The sequence below is a fragment of the Rhinatrema bivittatum genome, chromosome 16, assembly GCF_901001135.1.
Source record: "Rhinatrema bivittatum chromosome 16, aRhiBiv1.1, whole genome shotgun sequence".
Taxonomy (NCBI): domain Eukaryota; kingdom Metazoa; phylum Chordata; class Amphibia; order Gymnophiona; family Rhinatrematidae; genus Rhinatrema; species Rhinatrema bivittatum.
Genome location: NC_042630.1, coordinates 41,989,141 through 42,010,366, shown reverse-complemented (window position 1 = coordinate 42,010,366; position 21,226 = coordinate 41,989,141). Strand labels below are relative to the sequence as shown.

Genomic DNA, 21,226 nt, shown 5'->3' with positions numbered 1-21,226 from the left:
ATCCTCTGGCAACAAATTCCAGAGTTTAATTGTATGTTGAGTAAAAAAGAACTTTCTCCGATTAGTTTTAAATGTGCCACATGCTAACTTCATGGAGTGCCCCCTAGTCTTTCTTTTATCTGAAAGAGTAAATAACCGATTCACATCTACCCGTTCTAGACCTCTCATTATTTTAAACACCTCTATCATATCCTCCTCAGCTGTCTCTTCTCCAAGCTGAAAAGTCCTAACCTCTTTAGTCTTTCCTCATAGGGGAGCTGTTCCATTCCCTTTATCATTTTGGTAGCCCTTCTCTGTACCTTCTCCATCGCAATTATATCTTTTTTGAGATGCGGCGACCAGAATTGTACACAGTATTCAAGATGCGGTCTCACCATGGAGCGATACAGAGGCATTATGACATTTTCCGTTTTATTCACCATTCCCTTTCTAATAATTCCCAACATTCTGTTTGCTTTTTTGACTGCCGCAGCACACTGAACCGACGATTTCAATGTGTTATCCACTATGACTCCTAGATTTCTTTCTTGGGTTGTAGCACCTAATATGGAGCCTAACATTGTGTAACTATAGCATGGGTTATTTTTCCCTATATGCATCACCTTGCACTTATCCACATTAAATTTCAACTGTCATTTTGATACCCAATTTTCCAGTTTCACAAGGTTTTCTTGCAATTTATCATAATCTGCTTGTGATTTAACTACTCTGAGCAATTTTGTATCATCTGCAAATATGATTATCTCACTTGTCGTATTTCTTTCCAGATCATTTATAAATATATTGAATAGTAAGGGTCCCAATACAGATCCCTGAGGCACTCCACTGCCCACTCCCTTCCACTGAGAAAATTGTCCATTTAATCCTACTCTCTGTTTCCTGTCTTTTAGCCAGTTTGCAATCCACGAAAGGACATCGCCACCATTCCCATGACTTTTTACCTTTCCTAGAAGCCTCTCATGAGGAACTTTGTCAAACACCTTCTGAAAATCCAAGTATACTACATCTACCAGTTCACCTTTATCCACATGTTTATTAATTCCTTCAAAAAAGTGAAGCAGATTTGTGATGCAAGACTTAACTTGGGTAAAGCCATGCTGTCTTTGTTCCATTAAACCATGTCTTTCTATATGTTCTGTGATTTTGATGTTTAGAACACTTTCCACTATTTTTCCTGGCACTGAAGTGAGGCTAACCAGTCTGTAGTTTCCCGGATCGCCCCTGGAGCCCTTTTTAAATATTGGGGTTACATTTGCTATCCTCTAGTCTTCAGGTACAATGGATGATTTTAATGATAGGGTACAAATTTTTACTAATAGGTCTGAAATTTCATTTTTTAGTTCCTTCAGAACTCTGGGGTGTATACCATCTGGTCCAGGTGATTTACTACTCTTCAGTAGAGCTGCCTTCATGTTTCTATGTTTCTAGGCAAGCTATGCAGTCGCATAGAACACCAAGATTTTGAGAGTGGCAAAATCCCATCAGTGTAAGGACAATTGGGGTCCTGTATGAGATCCATTACTGCCAAAGAAGGGAGCGCAGCCTATGAGTAATTGCTTTGGGTAGGAGGAAGTGCTGTTCTTTAGCTGCTGCCAATAGATAAGAAGGGAGGTGGGGCGGTGAATTGCCGAAGGTTTGCCTAGGCCACCAAAAAGACTTGTAGCTGTCCAAGAGGTGCTCATGTAGCCTGAACTGATCTGTCTGATCCTAAAACAGAGGGCAGCTGAGACAAGCGGTGATGGAGCAGCACAGGTAAATGATTCAGGAGAGAATGAATAAGTGCAGCTTCTCCCTATCTCCCCTCTTCCTTTATACTCCTAGCACTTCTATTTTGTTAAAAGCCTTCTTAAACTGGGAGCCTGTCTTTAAAGAATCAGGATTATTTTTATATTGTTCTTTTTCCTGTGTTTTAAATATTGTAAGCCTTTCTGTTTAGGAACAAGTCATGTAGGTCTGTTAAATCATGAGGCAGTCACGTTAATGGGAGTTTGCTGATCAGCCAAGGGTTCATGCTGCATTGCATGCAATATTGCCTGCTGGGTTCCAGATCCAGAAGTTGTCACATGGTTATGCAGTTCAAGATGGGGTGACATGGGTCACAATGAAGCACTGTAAATCCTCCACTCCTGACTAATAAGCACAGACAGTGGGGCTTGAAGTGGAGGAGGGCTCAGGGTACAGAGGCCCCATTGCCGAAAACTGCTGTCACCCTTGGGGAAAAAGGAAAGGTCACCTGCAGGAGACCCTCCACATAGTCTTGGTTCTGTGTAGGGATCTATTTTACTCTCTCTTGTTTACCGGTTTGCACCTCCAGCATCTACTATATTACACAAAATGAATATTACAGTAAAGGAAAAAAGCATATACTTATTGGAAATTAATCAAGGAGTGCTTACTTGCCATGGTTGAAATTCCAGTGTGTGATTCCCCCCATGTTGAGACTTGGCTGTGTACATGTTGTGCAAAGCATGAGCCAGTGCATAGACTGCGGTGTAGATGCTGTAAGTGAACTGAAAATTATTCACATCAAACTGCCAAGGTGAAATATTAGACAGATTCTCTTTCCCTGTGCAGTCTGACAAATTTAAATATTCAATCCCATACGTTAGTGCACACTGGAACAAAATGTTCCACAGAGGATTCAGAACAGAGGGGTCTGGAAATGTGGCTGGGTGGAGATTATGGAGGAAATCCTTGAAACCTGGAATCTTTCCTTTATGAATGGAAAATTGTAGAGAACCGTTCAGTGTGCTGCAAACTGGAATGTTGTCTGGGGAGGGAATGCCAGTATAGGAAGAGATGGCAGCAGAGAAAAGCCACTGTTTGCCAGCAATCTCTTGCCACCATGGGAAGCAGAATTGTTGTGCAAAGTCACTGGTAGTGCTGTAGATGATAATCACTGTAGCCAGTGACTTGCTGACCTTGTAAACTGTCAGTTTGAGTCTTTTAAAGTCCTCAGGTGTAAGGATAAATGCCAAAGGCATTGTTTCTAAAAAATCTACACAGCTGCCACTCCTGATAATCTCCCTCTTCAGTTCCTCGCTGCCCCTCTGATCACTCTCATCTTCTGAGGTGAGAATCCCCACCCAGGTCCATCTGAAGAGGTTTAGGAGCTGAATCAGGCCCTGGAACTGAGAATAATCATTCGGGACGGTGCGATAAAAGGACGGGAATTCAACCCGATCATTGAAGAGAGTATCCATAGCTCCATAACTGATCTGAGATGAAAAGAAAAGCATGGTAATAGTTCTGATTCATGTCTTTCATCCTACCTCAACCTGTTTGTTTGCTAGGATAAAGAGCTGGCATACTAATAATGAAACTGGTCACACTGCTAATCAGCTGGACTCAATAATAATATGTGAACCGGTATGATGTCCCCACTAATACCGGTATATAAAGTTTCTAAATAAATGTCTTTTGTTTTGCTCTATTTTCCTAATAGAGCCCTTGGAATCTAAAAAGTGGTAAAATCAAGAAATGACAATACCTAAACCAGACAGAAGCATAGACACCACCCCAACCGCAAAAGGCCACAAAAAAGTATGTTAAATTTGTCCATTAAAAAAGCATCCAAAAGGACATGTCGGGCAAATACTCTGCTGTTTTCCTATAGAATCTTGACACTAGAAATCCATGCCTGCAGTTGAATAAAATATGAAATTTGCCAGCCTGCCCTTTAGTAACAGGAGAAAGCTGCTAACCCTGTCTTGGTTCTTCAGCTCATTAAGCTCTTTCAGAGGCAATTTATGAACAAAATGCGAGCACTGAAGTTTCGAAAAGAAACAACTGTGTATTTTCTGTCCTTTTATTTTATCAAGCAATGTGCTAATGTTTACATACTATTCTCGTTGAAGTAATTTCCTGTGTTTATAAAAACCTTATGGGAGATGCATCAAGCCTCGATAGAACTCTAACGCATGTGATATATACACAATATTTTACATGCCTCTGCCCAAATTCCCTCCCCTATTACAATGAGCTGCTTTGTATATGATTTGCATGCATACATTTTGCAAAATCCATGCAATGCAGCTGAATAATTGGCAATTAGATGTAAATTGTAAACCGATGTGTTGTTTCCTATGAATGCCAGTATAAAAAAAACCACAACAAATAAATAAATAAATAAAATATTGTGGCTAATTTAAAAGGTTTTCACTGAAGTAAAGGGAAACATAAACACGAATAACATACCAGTCAGTCAATTTTTGAGATTACGTCAGATATGCTCTAATATTACTGATTTTCAATGCTAAGCACAATTGATGATGGATAGGTTTTATGTTATGGTTATCCCAGCAAAGTGGTATGGAAAGTGTTTTTAAGAGCCAAATTTTGTTATCGTCAGTGATTGTTTTTACCACCATCTAGTACATCATCTTCACGAGCCACGTGCATTTTACCCTTCTCACCAGCCGTTCAACAGCTACGAGCATACACCATGCGCAATTGGCATGTTTTGCAGATACACGACATTTTCAAAGATCCACCCCACATTGCCTTTACTAGAGGCTCAAATCTACGGAACTTATTGGTGCAGTCTGATTTTTCATGAATTTCTACTCAAAATTAATTTTCAGGTTTTCACAGTTCATGTGGCAACTGTTCCATTTGTCACATTTCCATGTACACCTCTACAATCGAGGCAATTGATTCACAAACTTAAAAATATTACTACCTGTGTTTCCACACCAGTAATCTATTTGATTGAATGTCTTTGCATGTGTTATGATCATTGATCACAGAGGCTGTGACCGCGTCTACTCACGTCCTGCACCGTCCTGCTTCTCTCTCCATGCCTGCTCGTGGTGTGGGCTAGCCTCTGTCGCCGCGTTCCCCATGGCTCCTCATAGCGGTTGAAATGCCGCCACCTTCCACGCCGACTCTGGGCCTTCCTAGGCACACACACACACCACCAAACCCTCTTTTAAAGTCTTTTCAGTGGGAACCTCAGGGGCGTCCCTGATTGATGATGTCATTTCATCAGAGTACTTAAGCTCCAACTTTGCCCCCAGCTAGCTGACTTGGCAATGAGTTCCATTACTTCTCAATGAGCTCCTGTCTCTTTTCTTCCTGTGGTGACACTACTGGACCTTCTTGGACTCTGGACTCTGCCTGGTACCCGCTCCTCGGGGACCAGCATGCGTACTCTATGGGCACTTGGTCTCCTGGTCTTCCCCACTCCTCAGGATGGCCCTGTGCCTTCCAGAAGTCTCATCCTGCTGGCTCCCCACTCCTCGGAGCAGCCTCTGAGAAGACCTTCACCACTTGAGAGTTCTATCTTTGTGCTTCTCTGCTCCTCGGGGCAGTGCCTACGCTCTATACTGAAACTGTCAGTGCTTCCCTGCTCCTCAGGGTAGCATCTATGTTAAGAACATAAGAACATAAGAAAATGCCATACTGGGTCAGACCAAAGGTCCATCAAGCCCAGCATCCTGTTTCCAACAGTGGCCAATCCAGGCCATAAGAACCTGGCAAGTACGCAAAATCTAAGTCTATTCCATGTTAGCATTGCTAATGGCAATGGCTATTCTCTAAGTGAACTTAATAGCAGGTAATGGACTTCTCCTCCAAGAACTTATCCAATCCTTTTTTAAACACAGCTATACTAACTGCACTAACCACATCCTCTGGCAACAAATTTCAGAGTTTAATTGTGCGTTGATTAAAAAAGAACTTTCTCCGATTAGTTTTAAATGTGCCCCATGCTAACATCATGGAGTGCCCCCTAGTCTTTCTACTATCTGAAAGACTAAATAAACAATCCACATCTACCCGTTCTAGACCTCTCATGATGTTAAACATCTCTATCATATCCGCCCTCAGTCGTCTCTTCTCCAAGCTGAAAAGTCCTAACCTTTTTAGTCTTTCCTCATAGGGGAGCTGTTCCATTCCCCTTATCATTTTGGTAGCCCTTCTCTGTACCTTCTCCTTCACAATTATATCTTTTTTGAGATGCGGCAACCAGAATTGTACACAGTATTCAAGGTGCGGTCTCACCATGGAGCGATACAGAGGCATTATGACATTTTCCGTTTTATTCACCATTCCCTTTCTAATAATTCCCACTCCCCACTCCTAAGGGTAGTACTCTTGTTTCTACCACTGGTGATTATCTGTACTTCCCGCTCCTTGGGCTATTCTACATCATCATCTGGAGACCTGACTCGGACTTCCCCACTCCGTGGGTTGGCCTATGTCATCACATCAGTACCTTCTTTGCTGTGCAGCTCCGCCCCTTGGGGTTGCTTCTCTGGAATAACTCCTGTATGCGCTCCCCGCTCCGTGGGCATGCCTAGCACCATCCCCTTCTGAGGTCTCTTCCCAGATACTGATCTCCAGCCAGCCTATGACCTGTGGGGATCCCTCCTAGCTGTGTTTACCTCGCTCCTCAGGACCTCTTCACAATTCCTCCAGAGCTCTTCGCTGTGCCTGACCTTGCCTCCTGAAGGTGTAGACCTGTGGGTCCACTCCCCACAGGTGGTAACAACTCTCATCTCGGGCCAAGTGTCCACAAACCTACAAACCATTACGGATTGCCAAGTCCATGGATCCGGCAGAGGTCTTGGCCCTCCAGGCCATTCCTGGCCTGGCATAAAGGATCAGCGAACAGCAAAAATTATTGGAGTCTCTGGTGGCTGCCATAGACAACCTGAGCACCCATCTAAACACTACCGTGACTGCCACCATGACATCTATCAAGCTTAATACCTCCAACTCTACGCCGGTTCCTCGGCCAATGGTGCCCTTGCAGGCACCGCCACGCTTTTCAGGGAGCCCTCTTATGTACAGGGGTTTCTTGAATCAATGCAATATCCACTTCTGCCTGCAACCATCTTACTTCCCAGAAGTGAGTACCAAGACTACATACATCCTTTCCCTGCTGGATAGGAAGGCCTTGTCCTGGGCATCTCCCCTCTGGGAGCGAGCTGACCCAATCCTTCGAGACCTTCCAGGATTACTGGCCCTGTTTCTGTCCATCTTCAAAGACCCTGGCCGTAGAGCCGTTTCCGGGTCATCTTTTCTTCAACTCCAACAAGGCATGCCTCCATTAATGGACTACATCATTGAGTTCAGAATCCTTGCTTCAGAGCTTCACTGGGATTCCAACTGTCTATGCTCCATCTTCCTCAAAGATTTGTGCGCTAGGATTAAGGATGGGTTGGTGGCTCGCGAATTTCCCTCGTCTCTGGACTCATTGATAGACCCCACTGGGCATAACGACCATCATCTACAAGAATGCTCTGAATTGTCCAGGTCATTCCAGATGTCTACCTCTGGTTCATCCCATACTCGACGTTCTTCGTCTCCCAGAATGAACACATCGAAGAATCCAGCAGAAGAACATATGCAGATATGTTGGAGCAGACATTCTCCTAAGGAACAACAATGTCACCAGCAATTCATCCTCTGCCTGTACTGCGGCCAACCCAGACATGCCATTGCCTCTTGTCCAGTCTGTCTGGGAAATTCCCAGGCCTACGTTTTGCTAGAGGTCTATTCCTAGGCATAACTTCACTGTCTCCTCCATTGAATGTTCCCATGTCCATTAAGATGGACAAGCAGGAGTTTCACACTATTGGTGGCATATTGTATGAAAGGATACACAAGCTTCCGTGAAGTCCTGTCCTATGTGCGCCCTCATAAACCTCCAGTAGGAAAAACCTGGGGACTCTTGCAATCACTTGCCATTCCGAGCAAGCCTTGGACTCATATCACTATGGACTTTATAGTGGATTTGCCTGTCTCCAATCGTAACAATACCATATGGGTCACTGTTGATCATTTCTCCAAAATGGCTCACTTTGTGGCTCTGCCCGGCCTTTCTTCAGAGCCTCAGCTTGTCAAACTATTCTTTCGACATGTGTTCCGGCTCCAAAGCCTCCCCAAGCATATCCTCTCAGACCATGGAGTTCAATTCACTGCACGCTTCTGGAAATCCCCCTGCAAAAAAATTAATATTTCATTAGATTTCACTTCGGCATACAATCCTCAAACAAATGGCCAAAAGGAGAGGACTAATAGAACCCTAAACCAATTATTGCGAGCCTACGTGAGTCTGCGGCAGGATGATTGGGCCGACCTCCTTCCATGGGCGGAGTTTGCACTAAACTCCAATCAGTCCACGTCCACTGTTTTTTTTTCCTTTCTAGGTGGTCTATGGATGCCAGCCTTTGCCACCACTTCCACTCCCACTGTCCGTGGCTTCACCAGCAGCTCAAGCAACTGCTCAAGAATTGCACCAATTATGGTATAACACTCAACAGCTGCTCAAGCAGGCTGCTCTGAGATTGAAGAAGGCCTTTGACATGCATCACCATGAAGCACCCCAGTTCCAACCTGGGGATAAGGTATGGCTCGGTACCAAATTCATTCGAATCATGCTGACTTCATCTCGCTTTGCCCCTAGATATATTGGCCTCATTCTTGTGCTCTGCCTTCTGGGTCCTGTTATTTTTCAACTTCAGTTGCCTTTCTCGCTGAAGATTCACAACACCGTCCACGTTTTTCTACTAAAGCCTTTAGTTCTCTCAGGATTTGTTAAAAACCACCAGAACCCCAACCGCTGTCCTCAGAAGGTGATGTCACTTATGAAGTCCAAGATGTCCTGGACATTAGAAAACATGGAAGAAGATTGGAGTATCTCTTCTCATGGGAAGGCTTTGGGCCTGAGGAGAAGAGCAGGAAACCTCTGGCCAATATTGTGGAGAAGGATCTCATCCGCCAGTTACATGCCAATCATTCTCACAAACCCAAACCCCTGGGGGTGTGTCTTAAGAGGGGGGTACTGTTATGACCATAGGTCACAGACGGCTGTGACCACATCTACACAAGTCCTGCACCATCCTGTTTACCTCTCCAGTCCTGCTCACGACATGGGCTAGTCTCTGCCACCACGTTCCCCTTGGCTCCTTGTGGCAGTTGAAATGCCACCACCTTCCACGCTGACTCCAGGCCTTCCTTGGCATAAGTACATGTCACCGGACCCTCTTTTAAAGTCTCTTCGGTGGGAGCCTCGGGGTCATCCCTGATTGATAATGACATTGCATCAGAGTACTTAAACTCCAACTTCACCCCCACCTAGCTGACTTGGCAACAAGTTCCATTACTTCTCAATGAGCTCCTGTCTCCGCTGTTCCTGTGGTGCTGCCACTAGATCTTCTTGGACTCTGGACCCTGCCTGGTACCTGCTCCTCAGGGGGTAGCGTACGCATTCTATGGGCACTTGGTTTCCTGGCCTTCCCCGCTCCTCAGGCTGGCCCTGTGCCTTCCAGAAGCATCATCATGCTGGCTATCCACTCCTCAGGGCTGCCTTTGAGAACTCCTTCACCACTTGGGATTTCTATCTCTGTGCTTCCCCACTCCTCAGAGCAATGCCTACGCTCTATACTGAGACTTTCAGTGTTTCCCCGTTCCTCTCCACAGTTTCTCCCAGAGCTCTTCGCTGTGCCTGACCTCACTTCTCGACTGTGTAGGCCTGTGGGATCCCTCCGCACAGCTGGTAACAACTCTCACCTTGGGCCAAAGGTCCACAGACCTACAAACCATTACAGCAAGAAGATTTACAATGGGGAACTTCTCTGATGCTTAAGACTCTGTTGGTTGAACATCGATTGGCACTTCTTCATCACAAAGAAAGTGCTCCTTTGGTTTCCCATTGTGACAAATTTTCACACATATTTGATGACTTACATTTTTGCGCGGGGTGGGGATTTAAATTTACAACTTTTACGAGAATAACGGTGGATCCATAAGTTGTATTCAATTGTGACGACATTCTGCATGATCTACTCTACCAATGTGTCATTTTGTAATTAGCCGGCATCTTGATATTTTCCCAGGACCTGAATACCCATCAGAAAGATGTCAAAAGAGTGCTGCAGAGACTTCGCGAGAACCGCTTATATGCCAAGTTGTCTAAATGCGAATTCCACAAGGAATCTGTGCCCTTCTTAGGGTACATTGTTTCAAACAAAGGTTTCCAGATGGACCCTTAGAAGCTTGACACTATTAAAAAATGGACACAACCTACTGGTCTAAAAGCTCTTAGATGATTTCTTGGATTTACCAACTACTACAGAACATTCATCAAGAACTACTCTTCACTAACTGTTCCATTAACTGCAATGACTAAGAAAGGTACCAACATTGCCAATTGGTCTTCGGAAGCTGTGACAGCATTTCAGAAGCTAAAAGACACCTTCTCAAGTAAGCCATGTCTCCGCCATCCGGACCCTACACGGCCCTTCATTGTGGAAGTCAATGCCTCAGATGTAGGCATAGGGGCCATGCTAAGCCAGACCAGTGACTCTAAAATCTTGCATCCATGTTCTTTCTTCTCCTGACATTTCTCACCAGCAGAGAAGAACTATGGCACTGGGGATAAAGAACTACTGGCAATAAAGATGGCATTTGAAGAGTGGCGCCTCTGGCTTGAAGGTGCACAACATCAGATCACTGTTTACACTAGAGATGTGAATCGTGTCCTCGATCGTCTTAACGATCGATTTCGGCTGGGAGGGGGAGGGAATCATATTGTTGCTGTTTGGGTGTGTAAACTATCGTGAAAATCGTGAGCCGGCACACTAAAACCCCCTAAAACCCACCCCTGACCCTTTAAATTAAATCCCCCACCCTCCCGAACCCCCCCCCCAAATGCTTTAAATTACCTGGGGATCCAGCGGTGGTCCAGAACGGCGGCGGTCCGGAACGGCCCCCTCAATTGAATCCTGTTGTCTTCAGCCGGCGCCATTTTGCAAAATGGCCGCCGCAAAATGGCGGCGGCCATAGACCAAAACGATTCGACACAGGAGGTCGTTCCGGACCCCCGCTGGACTTTTGGCAAGTCTTGTGGGGGTCAGGAGGCCCCCCCAAGCTGGCCAAAAGTTCCTGGGAGTCCAGCGGGGTTCCGGGAGCGATTTCTTGCCGCGAATCGTTTTCCGTACGGAAAATGGCGCCGGCAGGAGATCGACTGCAGGAGGTTGTTCAGCGGCGGTCCGGAACCCCCGCTGAACGACCTCCTGCAGTTGATCTCCTGCCGGCGCCATTTTCCTTACGGAAAACGATTCGCGGCAAGAAATCGCTCCCGGAACCCCGCTGGACTCCCAGGAACTTTTGGCCAGCTTGGGGGGGCCTCCTGACCCCCACAAGACTTGCCAAAAGTCCAGCGGGGGTCCGGAACGACCTCCTGCGTCGAATCGTTTTGGTCTATGGCCACCGCCATTTTGCGGCGGCCATTTTGCAAAATGGCGCCGGCTGAAGACAACAGGATTCAATTGAGGGGGCCGTTCCGGACCGCCGCCGTTCTGGACCACCGCTGGATCCCCAGGTAATTTAAAGCATTTGGGGGGGGGTTCGGGAGGGTGGCGGATTTAATTTAAAGGGTCGGGGGTGGGTTTTAGGGGGTTTTAGTGTGCCGGTTTTCCTGCCCTCCCCCTTCCCCCGATTTACGATTTTTTAACGATAAATCGGGAGAATTGGTATTGTATCGTGGCCCTAACGATTTTTGACGATTTAAAATATATCGGACGATATTTTAAATCGTCAAAAAACGATTCACATCCCTAGTTTACACTGATCACAAAAATATAGAGTTCCTCCATCACACCCAGTGCCTTAACCATAGACAGGCGAGGTGGTCCCTGTTCTTCAACAGATTTGACTTTGTGCTGAAATATCACCCTGGAGATAAGAACATCAGAGCAGATGCCCTATCTCGCTCTTTTCTCTCTGAAGACGTACCTGATGATCCCCAGCATATCATCGACCCGAAGAGAGTTATCCTGTTAGCATTGGTCACGATTCAAAACTGGCTGGACATCCTGGTCAACAAAGAACTCTGGCTAAACTGCACAAGTACTACTGGTGGCCCACCATGAAGGAAGACACTTTTGTGTACGTAGCTTCCTGTTCCAATTGTGCCAGACAGATACCTCCGCCCAGATGTCCTTGGGGCCTGCTTCATCCCTTGCCAGTAGTAGACGAGCCCTGGACCCACATTGCCACAGACTTTGTGGTGGACTTTCCACTTTCTGGAGGTAAAAATACATCCTCAAACCTTTGCTCTACACTTAAGACTTCTGTACAGTCTTACAAGTGACAGTACTATCAAAAATGGATTACTGTAACTCCCTACTTCTAGGCCTCCCCTACTGTACTATTAGACCCCTGAAAATGTTACAGAATGATATGGCCAGAATCCTAACAGCCTACTCTGACTTGGATCCTACTTAGTCCTCTTGCTCCTTCTAGTCCACCAGAGAAAGAGCCCTGTCATTATCGTACTTATTAGAGATGTGCATTCGTTTTTGCCGAATTGGAAAATTGCAACAAAATTGTCCAATTTGGCATGTTTGAGGGAGCCTGAAAAAGATCAGGATTTTTCTGTTTTTTTGCAAAAAATTCATTTTTCCGATTAGTGCGCACGAATAGGAGTCAGTGCACGAAAACTCCCCGTTAGTGTGTGCTAACTCCCGTTAGCGCGCACTAACAAAAACTAACAAAAAGTAACAAAATCTAATGGGGAGTTAGCACTCACTAACTAAAAATCGATTTTTCGCGAAAAAAAAGACCCGAAGTGAAAAAAACCGACATTTTTCATGGCGGCCAAAAAATGAAAAATGACACGAACACAAAAAACGATGCACATCTCTAGTACTTCTTACCTTCTCCTTTCCTCCTTTACTTGTACTCTGTTTTGTCTCTCATAACTCTGCAGCACTGTATATACCTCCTCTTCCCCCTGTTCTTAGACCCCTTAATTTTACTGATAGCAATATCTGCTAGATTGTATATAGTTCCTTTCTGAACGTATAATTTGCAATGTTATATATAGTGCCTTTTGAGTGTATAATTTATAAATAGTGTATAATGTTATATATAGTGCCTTTTGAGTGTATAATTTATAGAAATGTGAATCGGAACCGGTATCGGTTCTGATTCCGGTTCCGATTCACAACCTGACATTTTTTTCTTGCAGTCCGATCGGGTTTTTTTTATCGACTGCACCCGAGCTGATAACCAAAAAATACAGCTGACTCTTTAAAATGAGTTTGTTAGTATCCCCCCCATCCTCTGGACCCCCCCAAAACATTTTTTAAATACCTGGTGGTCCAGCGGGGGACCCGGGAGCATTCTCCCATGCTCGGGCCATCGGCTGCCAGTAAACAAAATGGCGCCGATGGCCTTTTGCCCTTAGCATGTGACAGAGTATCCGTGCCATTGGCCAGTCCCTGTCACATGGTAGGAGCAATAGACGGCCGGCGCCATCTTTAAAAATGGTGTGGGCCATCCAGTGCACTTACCATGTGGCAGGGGCCGACCAATGGCACTGATAGCCCCTGTCAGATGGTAAGAGCAAAGGGCCATCAACGCCATTTTAATTAGTGGCAGCCGACAGCCCGAGCACGGGAGAATGCTCCCGGGACCCCTGCTGGACCACCAGGTATTTAAAATGTTTTGGGGGAGGGGTCCGGAGGGTGGGGGGATACTAAAAAACTCATTTTAAAGGATCAGGTTGTGTTTTTAGGTTGTGTCCTTTCTTCTCGCCCCCCCATAATGATAAGAAAACCCACTAAATTAATCGTGGGGTTTCCTATCGCTATCGGGGACCCCCCGATATCTGATGATATTGAAAATATCAAACGATATTTTCAATCATCAGATAAATGATTCACATCCCTAATAATTTATATATAGTGTATAATTTTAGATTTAGTGCCATTTGAGTGTATAATTTTGTCTTTTTGAACGTATAATTTCCAATGTTATATATAATGTTCATAGGTTGTTTCTCCCATCTCGGTACCTTGCTCTCTGTCAGGTACTGTTCCTATATTTTCTCTTTCTGTCCTGTTTTCCCTCTCTTCGCTCACACCTATCTTCCTAGCTGCTCCCCTCTCCCCACTCCTCCTTCAGTAATATTGTAAACCTGCATGATGTACCCACAAATGTAGGTATGAAAAAAAGTGAATAAATAAATAAATAATAAATAAAAATACCATCTTGGTTACAGTGGATTGATTCTTGAAGTTGGCTCACTTTGTGGCTCTCCCTGGCTTGCCTTCAGCCATGGAGCTTGCTAAACTATTCATCAGCCACATCTTTTGCCTATATGGCATGCCTAAACACATTTTCTCTGACAGAGGAGCTCAATTTACAGCAATTTCTGGAAAGCTTTGTGTAAGAAGTTTGACATACACTTGACTTCAACTCTGCATACCATCCTCAGTCGAATGGCCAAACTGAGAGAATGAATAGAATACTCAAGCAGTTCCTTCGTGCCTATGCTGGTTCACATCAGAATGAATGGGTTGAACTGTTGCCCTGGGCTGAATTTGCCATCAGCTCTCATTCAACATCATCTACTGGATCAACACCTTTTGAAGTGGTCTACGGATGACAACCCTTACCGGCTTTACCACTTCCACTTTCAGTGTCATCCCCAGCAGCTCAATCTACTGCCAAACATATCCAACAACTCTGGAGAAAGACTAAAGGGATACTCCAAAAAGCAGGACAAAGAGCAGAGAAAGGCTATGATGCTCACCATAGCAAAGCTCCTGAATTCCAGCCTGGTGACAAGGTCTGGCTGTTTACCAAACATCTGAGACTCAAGCTACCATCAGCTCGATTTGCTCCACACTTTGTCAGACCCTTTCCCATCTTCTGACGATTGGGTAGGCTCACTTATAGTCTGAAACTTCCTCCAGCGATGAAGATTAAAAATGTGTTCCATGTCTTGCTACTGAAATCACTTGTCCTTAGCAAGTTTTCCACCAAGACACCTGAACCTACTCATATTGATGCAGAAGAAGACATTGAGTACAAGGTTGATGCCATCCTTGATGAAAGAAAGAGAGGCAGAGTTTGGGAATACTTCCTGTCATGGGAGGGATAAGCCCTGAAGAAGGGAACCTTTGGCTAATATCATGGACAAAGAGATTCTTTGTAAATACCAGCGATCACATCCTCAAAAACCAAGACCAGGTAGAGGGTCTGGGGGTGGCCCTTTGAACGGGGGTACTGTTGCATCTGTCGGTATCAGACAGCTTCGACCTTTGTGCCTCACCTTTCTCTCTGCTCTCCCTGCTAGCCTTGGTAAGATGGCTGCCACCGCATCTTCATGCCACTCTCTCCAGCGTCCCCGGAACAACTATGGCAAGGCTATCCGCCAAGTTTCTCCTGAGGGCTTCCAAGGGTGCATGCGCGCATGCCACCCACGTCTTTATCCACGTCATGGCGGGAACCTCGGGGCGTCCCCTTTGAGTGACGTCACGCCATCCAGGTATTTAGCCTGCCCTTTGTTTGCTAACAAATCGAGTTAGCAAGGATTGGATTTGATTGGAATGCCTCCGGTCTAAGCTACTCGGCGCTTTTTGCTGCCACTAGGGATGTGAATCGTTTTAGGACGATTAAAATTATCGTCCGATAATTTTAATATCGTCTTAAACCGTTATGGAACACAATACAATACAGATTCTAACGATTTATCGTTATAAATCGTTAGAATCGTGAGCCGGCACACTAAAACCCCTAAAACCCACCCCGACCCTTTAAATTAAATCCCCCCCCCTCCCGAACCCCCCCCCCCAATAACTTAAATAACCTGCGGGTCCAGCGGCGGTCCGGAACGGCAGCGGTCCGGAACGGGCTCCTGCTCCTGAATCTTGTCGTCTTCAGCCGGCGCCATTTTCCAAAATGGCGCCGAAAAATGGCGGCGGCCATAGACGAAAAAGATTGGACGGCAGGAGGTCCTTCCGGACCCCCGCTGGACTTTTGGCAAGTCTCATGGGGGTCAGGAGGCCCCCCACAAGCTGGCCAAAAGTTCCTGGAGGTCCAGCGGGGGTCAGGGAGCGATTTCCCGCCGCGAATCGTTTTCGTACGGAAAATGGCGCCGGCAGGAGATCGACTGCAGGAGGTCGTTCAGCGAGGGTTCCGGCGCCTCGCTGAACGACCTCCTGCAGTCAATCTCCTGCCGGCGCCATTTTCCGTACGGAAACGATTCGCGGCGGGAAATCGCTCCCTGACCCCCGCTGGACCTCCAGGAACTTTTGGCCAGCTTGTGGGGGGCCTCCTGACCCCCACGAGACTTGCCAAAAGTCCAGCGGGGGTCCGGAAGGACCTCCTGCCGTCCAATCTTTTTCGTCTATGGCCGCCGCCATTTTTCGGCGCCATTTTGGAAAATGGCGCCGGCTGAAGACGACAAGATTCAGGAGCAGGAGCCCGTTCTGGACCGCTGCCGTTCCGGACTGCCGCTGGACCCGCAGGTTATTTAAGTTATTTGGGGGGGGTTCGGGAGGGTGGGGGATTTAATTTAAAGGGTCGGGGGTGGGTTTTAGGGGGTTTTAATGTGCCGGTTTTTCGATTTTTTCGATTTTTAACGATTTTTAACGATTTTTCACGATATTTTACCCCCCCAAACGGCAACAATACGATTCCCTCCCCCTCCCAGCCGAAATCGATCGTTAAGACGATCGAGGACACGATTCACATCCCTAGCTGCCACTAGATGCTCTCTCAGCCCTTCGGGGTTATTCACCTAACCTGGGTACCTGCTCCTCAGGGGACCTTTGATTTTTTTCAGGTGCCTATCTGGGATACCAGGTAGTCGCTCCTTGAGGGCCTGCTCTCCCTGCCTTGGTACCTGCAATCCAACTACTTCTGCCTGCTTGGATCTCCATCTATACAGCTACCACCTTAGTGAATAATCTAACCTGTATCAGTCTGTCTCATCTTCAGCTCAGCACTGGGAACCTGCATCTACTACCGTGTGCTGCTAACATCGATCATTGTTAGACAGGTCTCCTTTGCTGAGGGCCCCTGGACTGTTTCTTCTGGATCACCTCACTACTGCCACCTCTGGTGGTATCATCTTGCTGTATAATAAAGACAAATCTTCTGAGTTTGTGTGTCCCGAGTCTAGTCTGGTACTGCGGTTCCTCATGGGGCTCCTCCCCATAGGAGTGGCCATCACCGCCGTACCCAAGAATCCACTCCAACACCTCAAAACCTGGAGGGGAGAGGGTTATAAGTGTATGTGTGTGTATCCAAGATATTTGTGAATGACATTTATGGAGCCATAGCCCTAGTCAAGGCTAGTTTTATTTGTACTTGAAACCCAGACAAGAAGGAGGAAACTGGGATAAACTGGGGAAAAGGTTTTCTCCCCAGTTGATCAAGGCAAAGCCAGGCCTCCAAGAGGGGGGCATAAAGGGCAGGTACTGTTGCGTATCCCACCTGCAACAGGCCCACAACCAGGCTTACTCACCTCTGGTAAAGAAACAACAAAGAATAGATGCCCAAGGGTCTTTTCCAAATCTTTAATTGGTGGAGACGTATGTAATTAGCTAAAAATGCCCGACTTGTGCCGGGTTTTGCCACATTCCAGTGGTTGCCTCAGGGGCTTAAATGAAAGCACACTGAATAAATATATATTAATTCCAAACACACATCCGCAGTACAAACGTATCTTGAATAAATACTGTAGCGCTTAAACCTCTCTCGGTTCCATTCTCTAATGGCGCCGCATACGTGTTTCTGCGCGTCAGCGTGCCATCCAGCATTCCGCCTCTTCCTAGGCATGCACATGCCTTGCTGACCTTTAAAGGGGCCGCGGCAGGAAACTAACCCGATGACCAGGTTGATGACATAATCAGGCCTTGCCTTGGTAACAGGTCTCCACACTAGTCATGTGCTTCATTGCTCATCCTTATTTCTGTCTTCATTCCTGGTTCCTGTTCTTGACTTCATTCCTGGTTGCTGTTCCTGACTCCGTTCCTCATCCCTACCTAGCCTTGCCTTGCAGAGATTACTGGTTTTGACCCTTGCTTCATTTGACCACGCTCAGCACTGATTACCGGCTTTGACCCTTGCTTCATTGGAGTACTGTCAGGACTGATTACTTGCTGGCTTGGACCCTTGCTTTGTTGGACTATGCTCTGGACTGATTACTGGCCATGATTTTTGCTCCACTATACCTTGCCTACCTCTGCCACCTGCCCCGAATCCAGCCTGTTTCTGATCATGCCTCTGAAATTTCCTTGAACTTGGCCTTATTAGGCTTTGGCCTTCTGCTGCCCGATTTCAACCTAACTTGTTCCTGGTCTGTCCTTGCCACCCGGGTCTCTGGATCTCTGCCTCATCCGGACCTGCCTTTGTCCCTCCAATACCTCTGCTTGTCCCTGGCTACCTTCTCCTACATTCACTGTGAGTCGTCTGATGGAGGCCCGCCTAAGACCAGCCAGCCCCGACACCATAGGGCTCAACTTGCAGGGAACAAGGGCTGGTATTGGCGAAGCTCCAGTTGGCCTCCATCTCCCGGTCTGCTCTGCCTCCCAACAGTGGGGACCCATGGGGCTTGCCCTACAAATAGCATCAACCCTACCTCGGGCCAAGGGTCCATGAACAGTGCAACACCACTTGAAACCAATGACTTTTTGAATCATTTAGTCCCTATACCTCCAGATATTTTGGTTGGCAATGGGGGGGGGGGGGGGGGGAGTGGGAAATGGGAGCAATATCTGAAATTATTTCTAAGGAAAGGGGGTTGGTGAGATTTTATGTAATGCAGACAGTTTTGGGGGGCAGGGGGCTATAGTTGCATGATGACTGATTTTTTTTTAACTTTTGGTGGTTGGAGCAGCTTTGAGTGGAGGCCCTGGGGTGAACAGAGTTTCAGCTTTGACCCCCACTTAACTTTTTCTTTTTTGATGCAGGGTTTTTAAATTTATTTTAACTACATAGCTTTTAAGGTGATGGCAGTTCCTTAAAGTTGAGGCCTACGTTGTGCCTAACCTTTTTCCCAGCAATGTTTCGGTGTGAGACTAAACAATGTCATGATACAGCTGTGATGTTTTTCGGGAGAGGGGACTGCTATCAGGGCAACATCTCCACCTCGTGAAAGTGGGAACCTTTCTGTGAAAAAAACATCTAGGATCATAGATTTTGTGTCCATAGATTGCCTAGTCCTTGTAGAGTAATTCTGCCTAATCATGACCTAATTCTCTTGACATTCCTTGTCTCATCTATGACATTCTTCTCTGTGGTCTTCTGAAACAAGGGGGATATGATAGAGGTATTTAAAATCATAAGAGGCCTTGAACAAGTAGATATGAATTGGTTATTTACACTTTCAAATAATAGATGGACTAGGGGGCATTCCATGAAGTTAGCAAGTAGCACATTTAAAACTAATCTGAGTAAATTCTTTTTTACTCTACGTATAATTAAGCTCTGAAATTTGTTTCCAGAGGATATGGTTAGTGCAGTTAGTGTAGCTGGGTTCAAAAAAAGATTTGGATAAGTTCTTGGAGGAGAAGTCAATTAACTGCTATTAATCACGTTTACTTAGGGAATAGCCACTGCTACTAATTGCATCAGTAGCATGGGATCTTCTTAGTATTTGGAATTGCCAGGTTCTTGTGGTGTGGTTTGGCCTCTGTTGGAAATAGGATGTTGGGCTTGATAGACCCTTCGTCTGACCCAGCATTGCAATTTCTTATGTTCTTATGATAGTCCTAAACCTAGGCGTGAAATTATTGCACTGATATACAATTAGCAATTTGTAAAACTATAAGACCAGCACTGATCTAGACTAGAATAAGAAGGACAAGACAGATGATTTTGATACCTGTGGGAATCTATAGATCCCTGTAATTCTGGCAATTTCATGTGATGTATCTGATGAGAGACTTCCAATGAAACCAGAAACCCAGCCTTGCTGGTGACAGCTGTAGCCAGGAACAGGGTCCTCTTCTTCAGACAGGATGCTTAGAACACTACATAGTGAAACACCTGTATGACAGCAGGAGTCCTCAATATGGAAGCCCAAGGTGATGTTAGGTAGTATCTCAATATTTTCATTGATCTCCTCAATGGCAAAATAAAAAGCAAAGAGATGTTGATAGTTTTGGAGATTCATTCTGTAAGCAAATTAATATTTTAATTTTATTTATTACAGTTATTACCTACTTTTTAGCCAGTGAATGCATAGATGATAACTCTCCAGCAAAAATTATGTGCACAAGTCTGGTTGTACAAATAGCTGTCCTAAATTTATCCAAGTCTATTCAGCAGAAGATTCGTGCATCTTGCCAGTAAAGTTCCAATATTTTGGAAAGTTTACATTCCTAACTTTACCAGGTGATTTTTGCTAGTCACCATTTTACTGAATATGCACTCCAAGCTGACTCATTTTCAGCTGAATTTACTTAATTCCTGTTGGATTCTTTAGTTATTTTAGTTGTTTTCTTTGTGTTTCAGCTCTCTGTCATTTATATCAGGAATTGCTGCTTCATTTCTTTATGTAAAATAATACGGTGTTAGGTCCAGTTTCCCCATTATAATCTCCATTCCAGCAGTATTTACTTTTTTCAGTTGCAATGTGTTTCCCTCCTTCGTGCCCGATCTACTCCCAATCTGCATACCATGGAGTGGATTTGGATCTCCAGCACCTCCCCCCCCCCCCCCCCCCCCCCAACAATAAAGCCTCCAGTGACCGAAATTCCTCACACCATGCCGGAAGGATTTCCCCTTATCTGATTCCAGCTTAGTTCCAACGTTGGTCTGAGAATGCTACACCACCATACTAAAGATAGCCAACAGCATAAGATTGCATTTTTCAAAGAACAGTGCTACTCTAGTAGATACACTAGCCTGCCATTGCTCTGACAACAAAATAACACTACCCTATGACAGAAAATTTCAATGGAGCACACAGGTGCACTATGGCACCTGTGAATTGGCGTGCATCCAGATATGTGGCTATTTTACAACCTGCACGTATATATGAGCGCATGTTATAAAATAGTCTGACCATGTGTATATGTGCATCCAATTTTAAGTGGGCCTGTGGCCAAGCGTGTATATCTCGCTTCTATCATGTAAGTCAGGGAATTCAAAAAGGGCCACGCATCCATGCCATTGTCAGTTTCGCCAGTTCATCCACCAGTTCACCCATTTAAAAGCTAAGTCCTCAAAACTCCACTGGTTTGATAATATGCACTCTCCCCCTTTATCCCAGGCCCTTTAAAACCCTGAGTAATGGCTTTCTTTTTATTTTAAAACGCACTTCTCCGGAGCAGAAGTAAAGTTATGCAGCAAGAGATCTGGGCACACATTCAGGTACATAAGCATTTAGCACATATCTCTTGGTCATGCCCAGAAATGTCCATGTCCCATCCAAGTCATGCCCTTTCACCACCCCTTTTGGAAAACGTTTGAG

The 21,226-nt window shown here is 45.6% G+C and overlaps 1 protein-coding gene across 1 annotated transcript in view; it reads right to left on the bottom strand.

The window, feature by feature from the left end:
* Nucleotides 1–19,924, bottom strand: part of LOC115077511 (vomeronasal type-2 receptor 26-like) — a 47,231-nt gene extending 27,307 nt beyond the window's left edge. The window contains exons 1-2 of the mRNA XM_029579802.1: nucleotides 19,634–19,924; nucleotides 2,397–3,218 (exon numbers count right to left, since the gene is read on the bottom strand). Of these exons, the coding sequence (XP_029435662.1) occupies nucleotides 2,397–3,218; nucleotides 19,634–19,924 (1,113 nt within the window). The remainder of the gene's footprint in view (nucleotides 1–2,396; nucleotides 3,219–19,633) is intronic.
* Nucleotides 19,925–21,226: the final 1,302 nt, after the last annotated feature.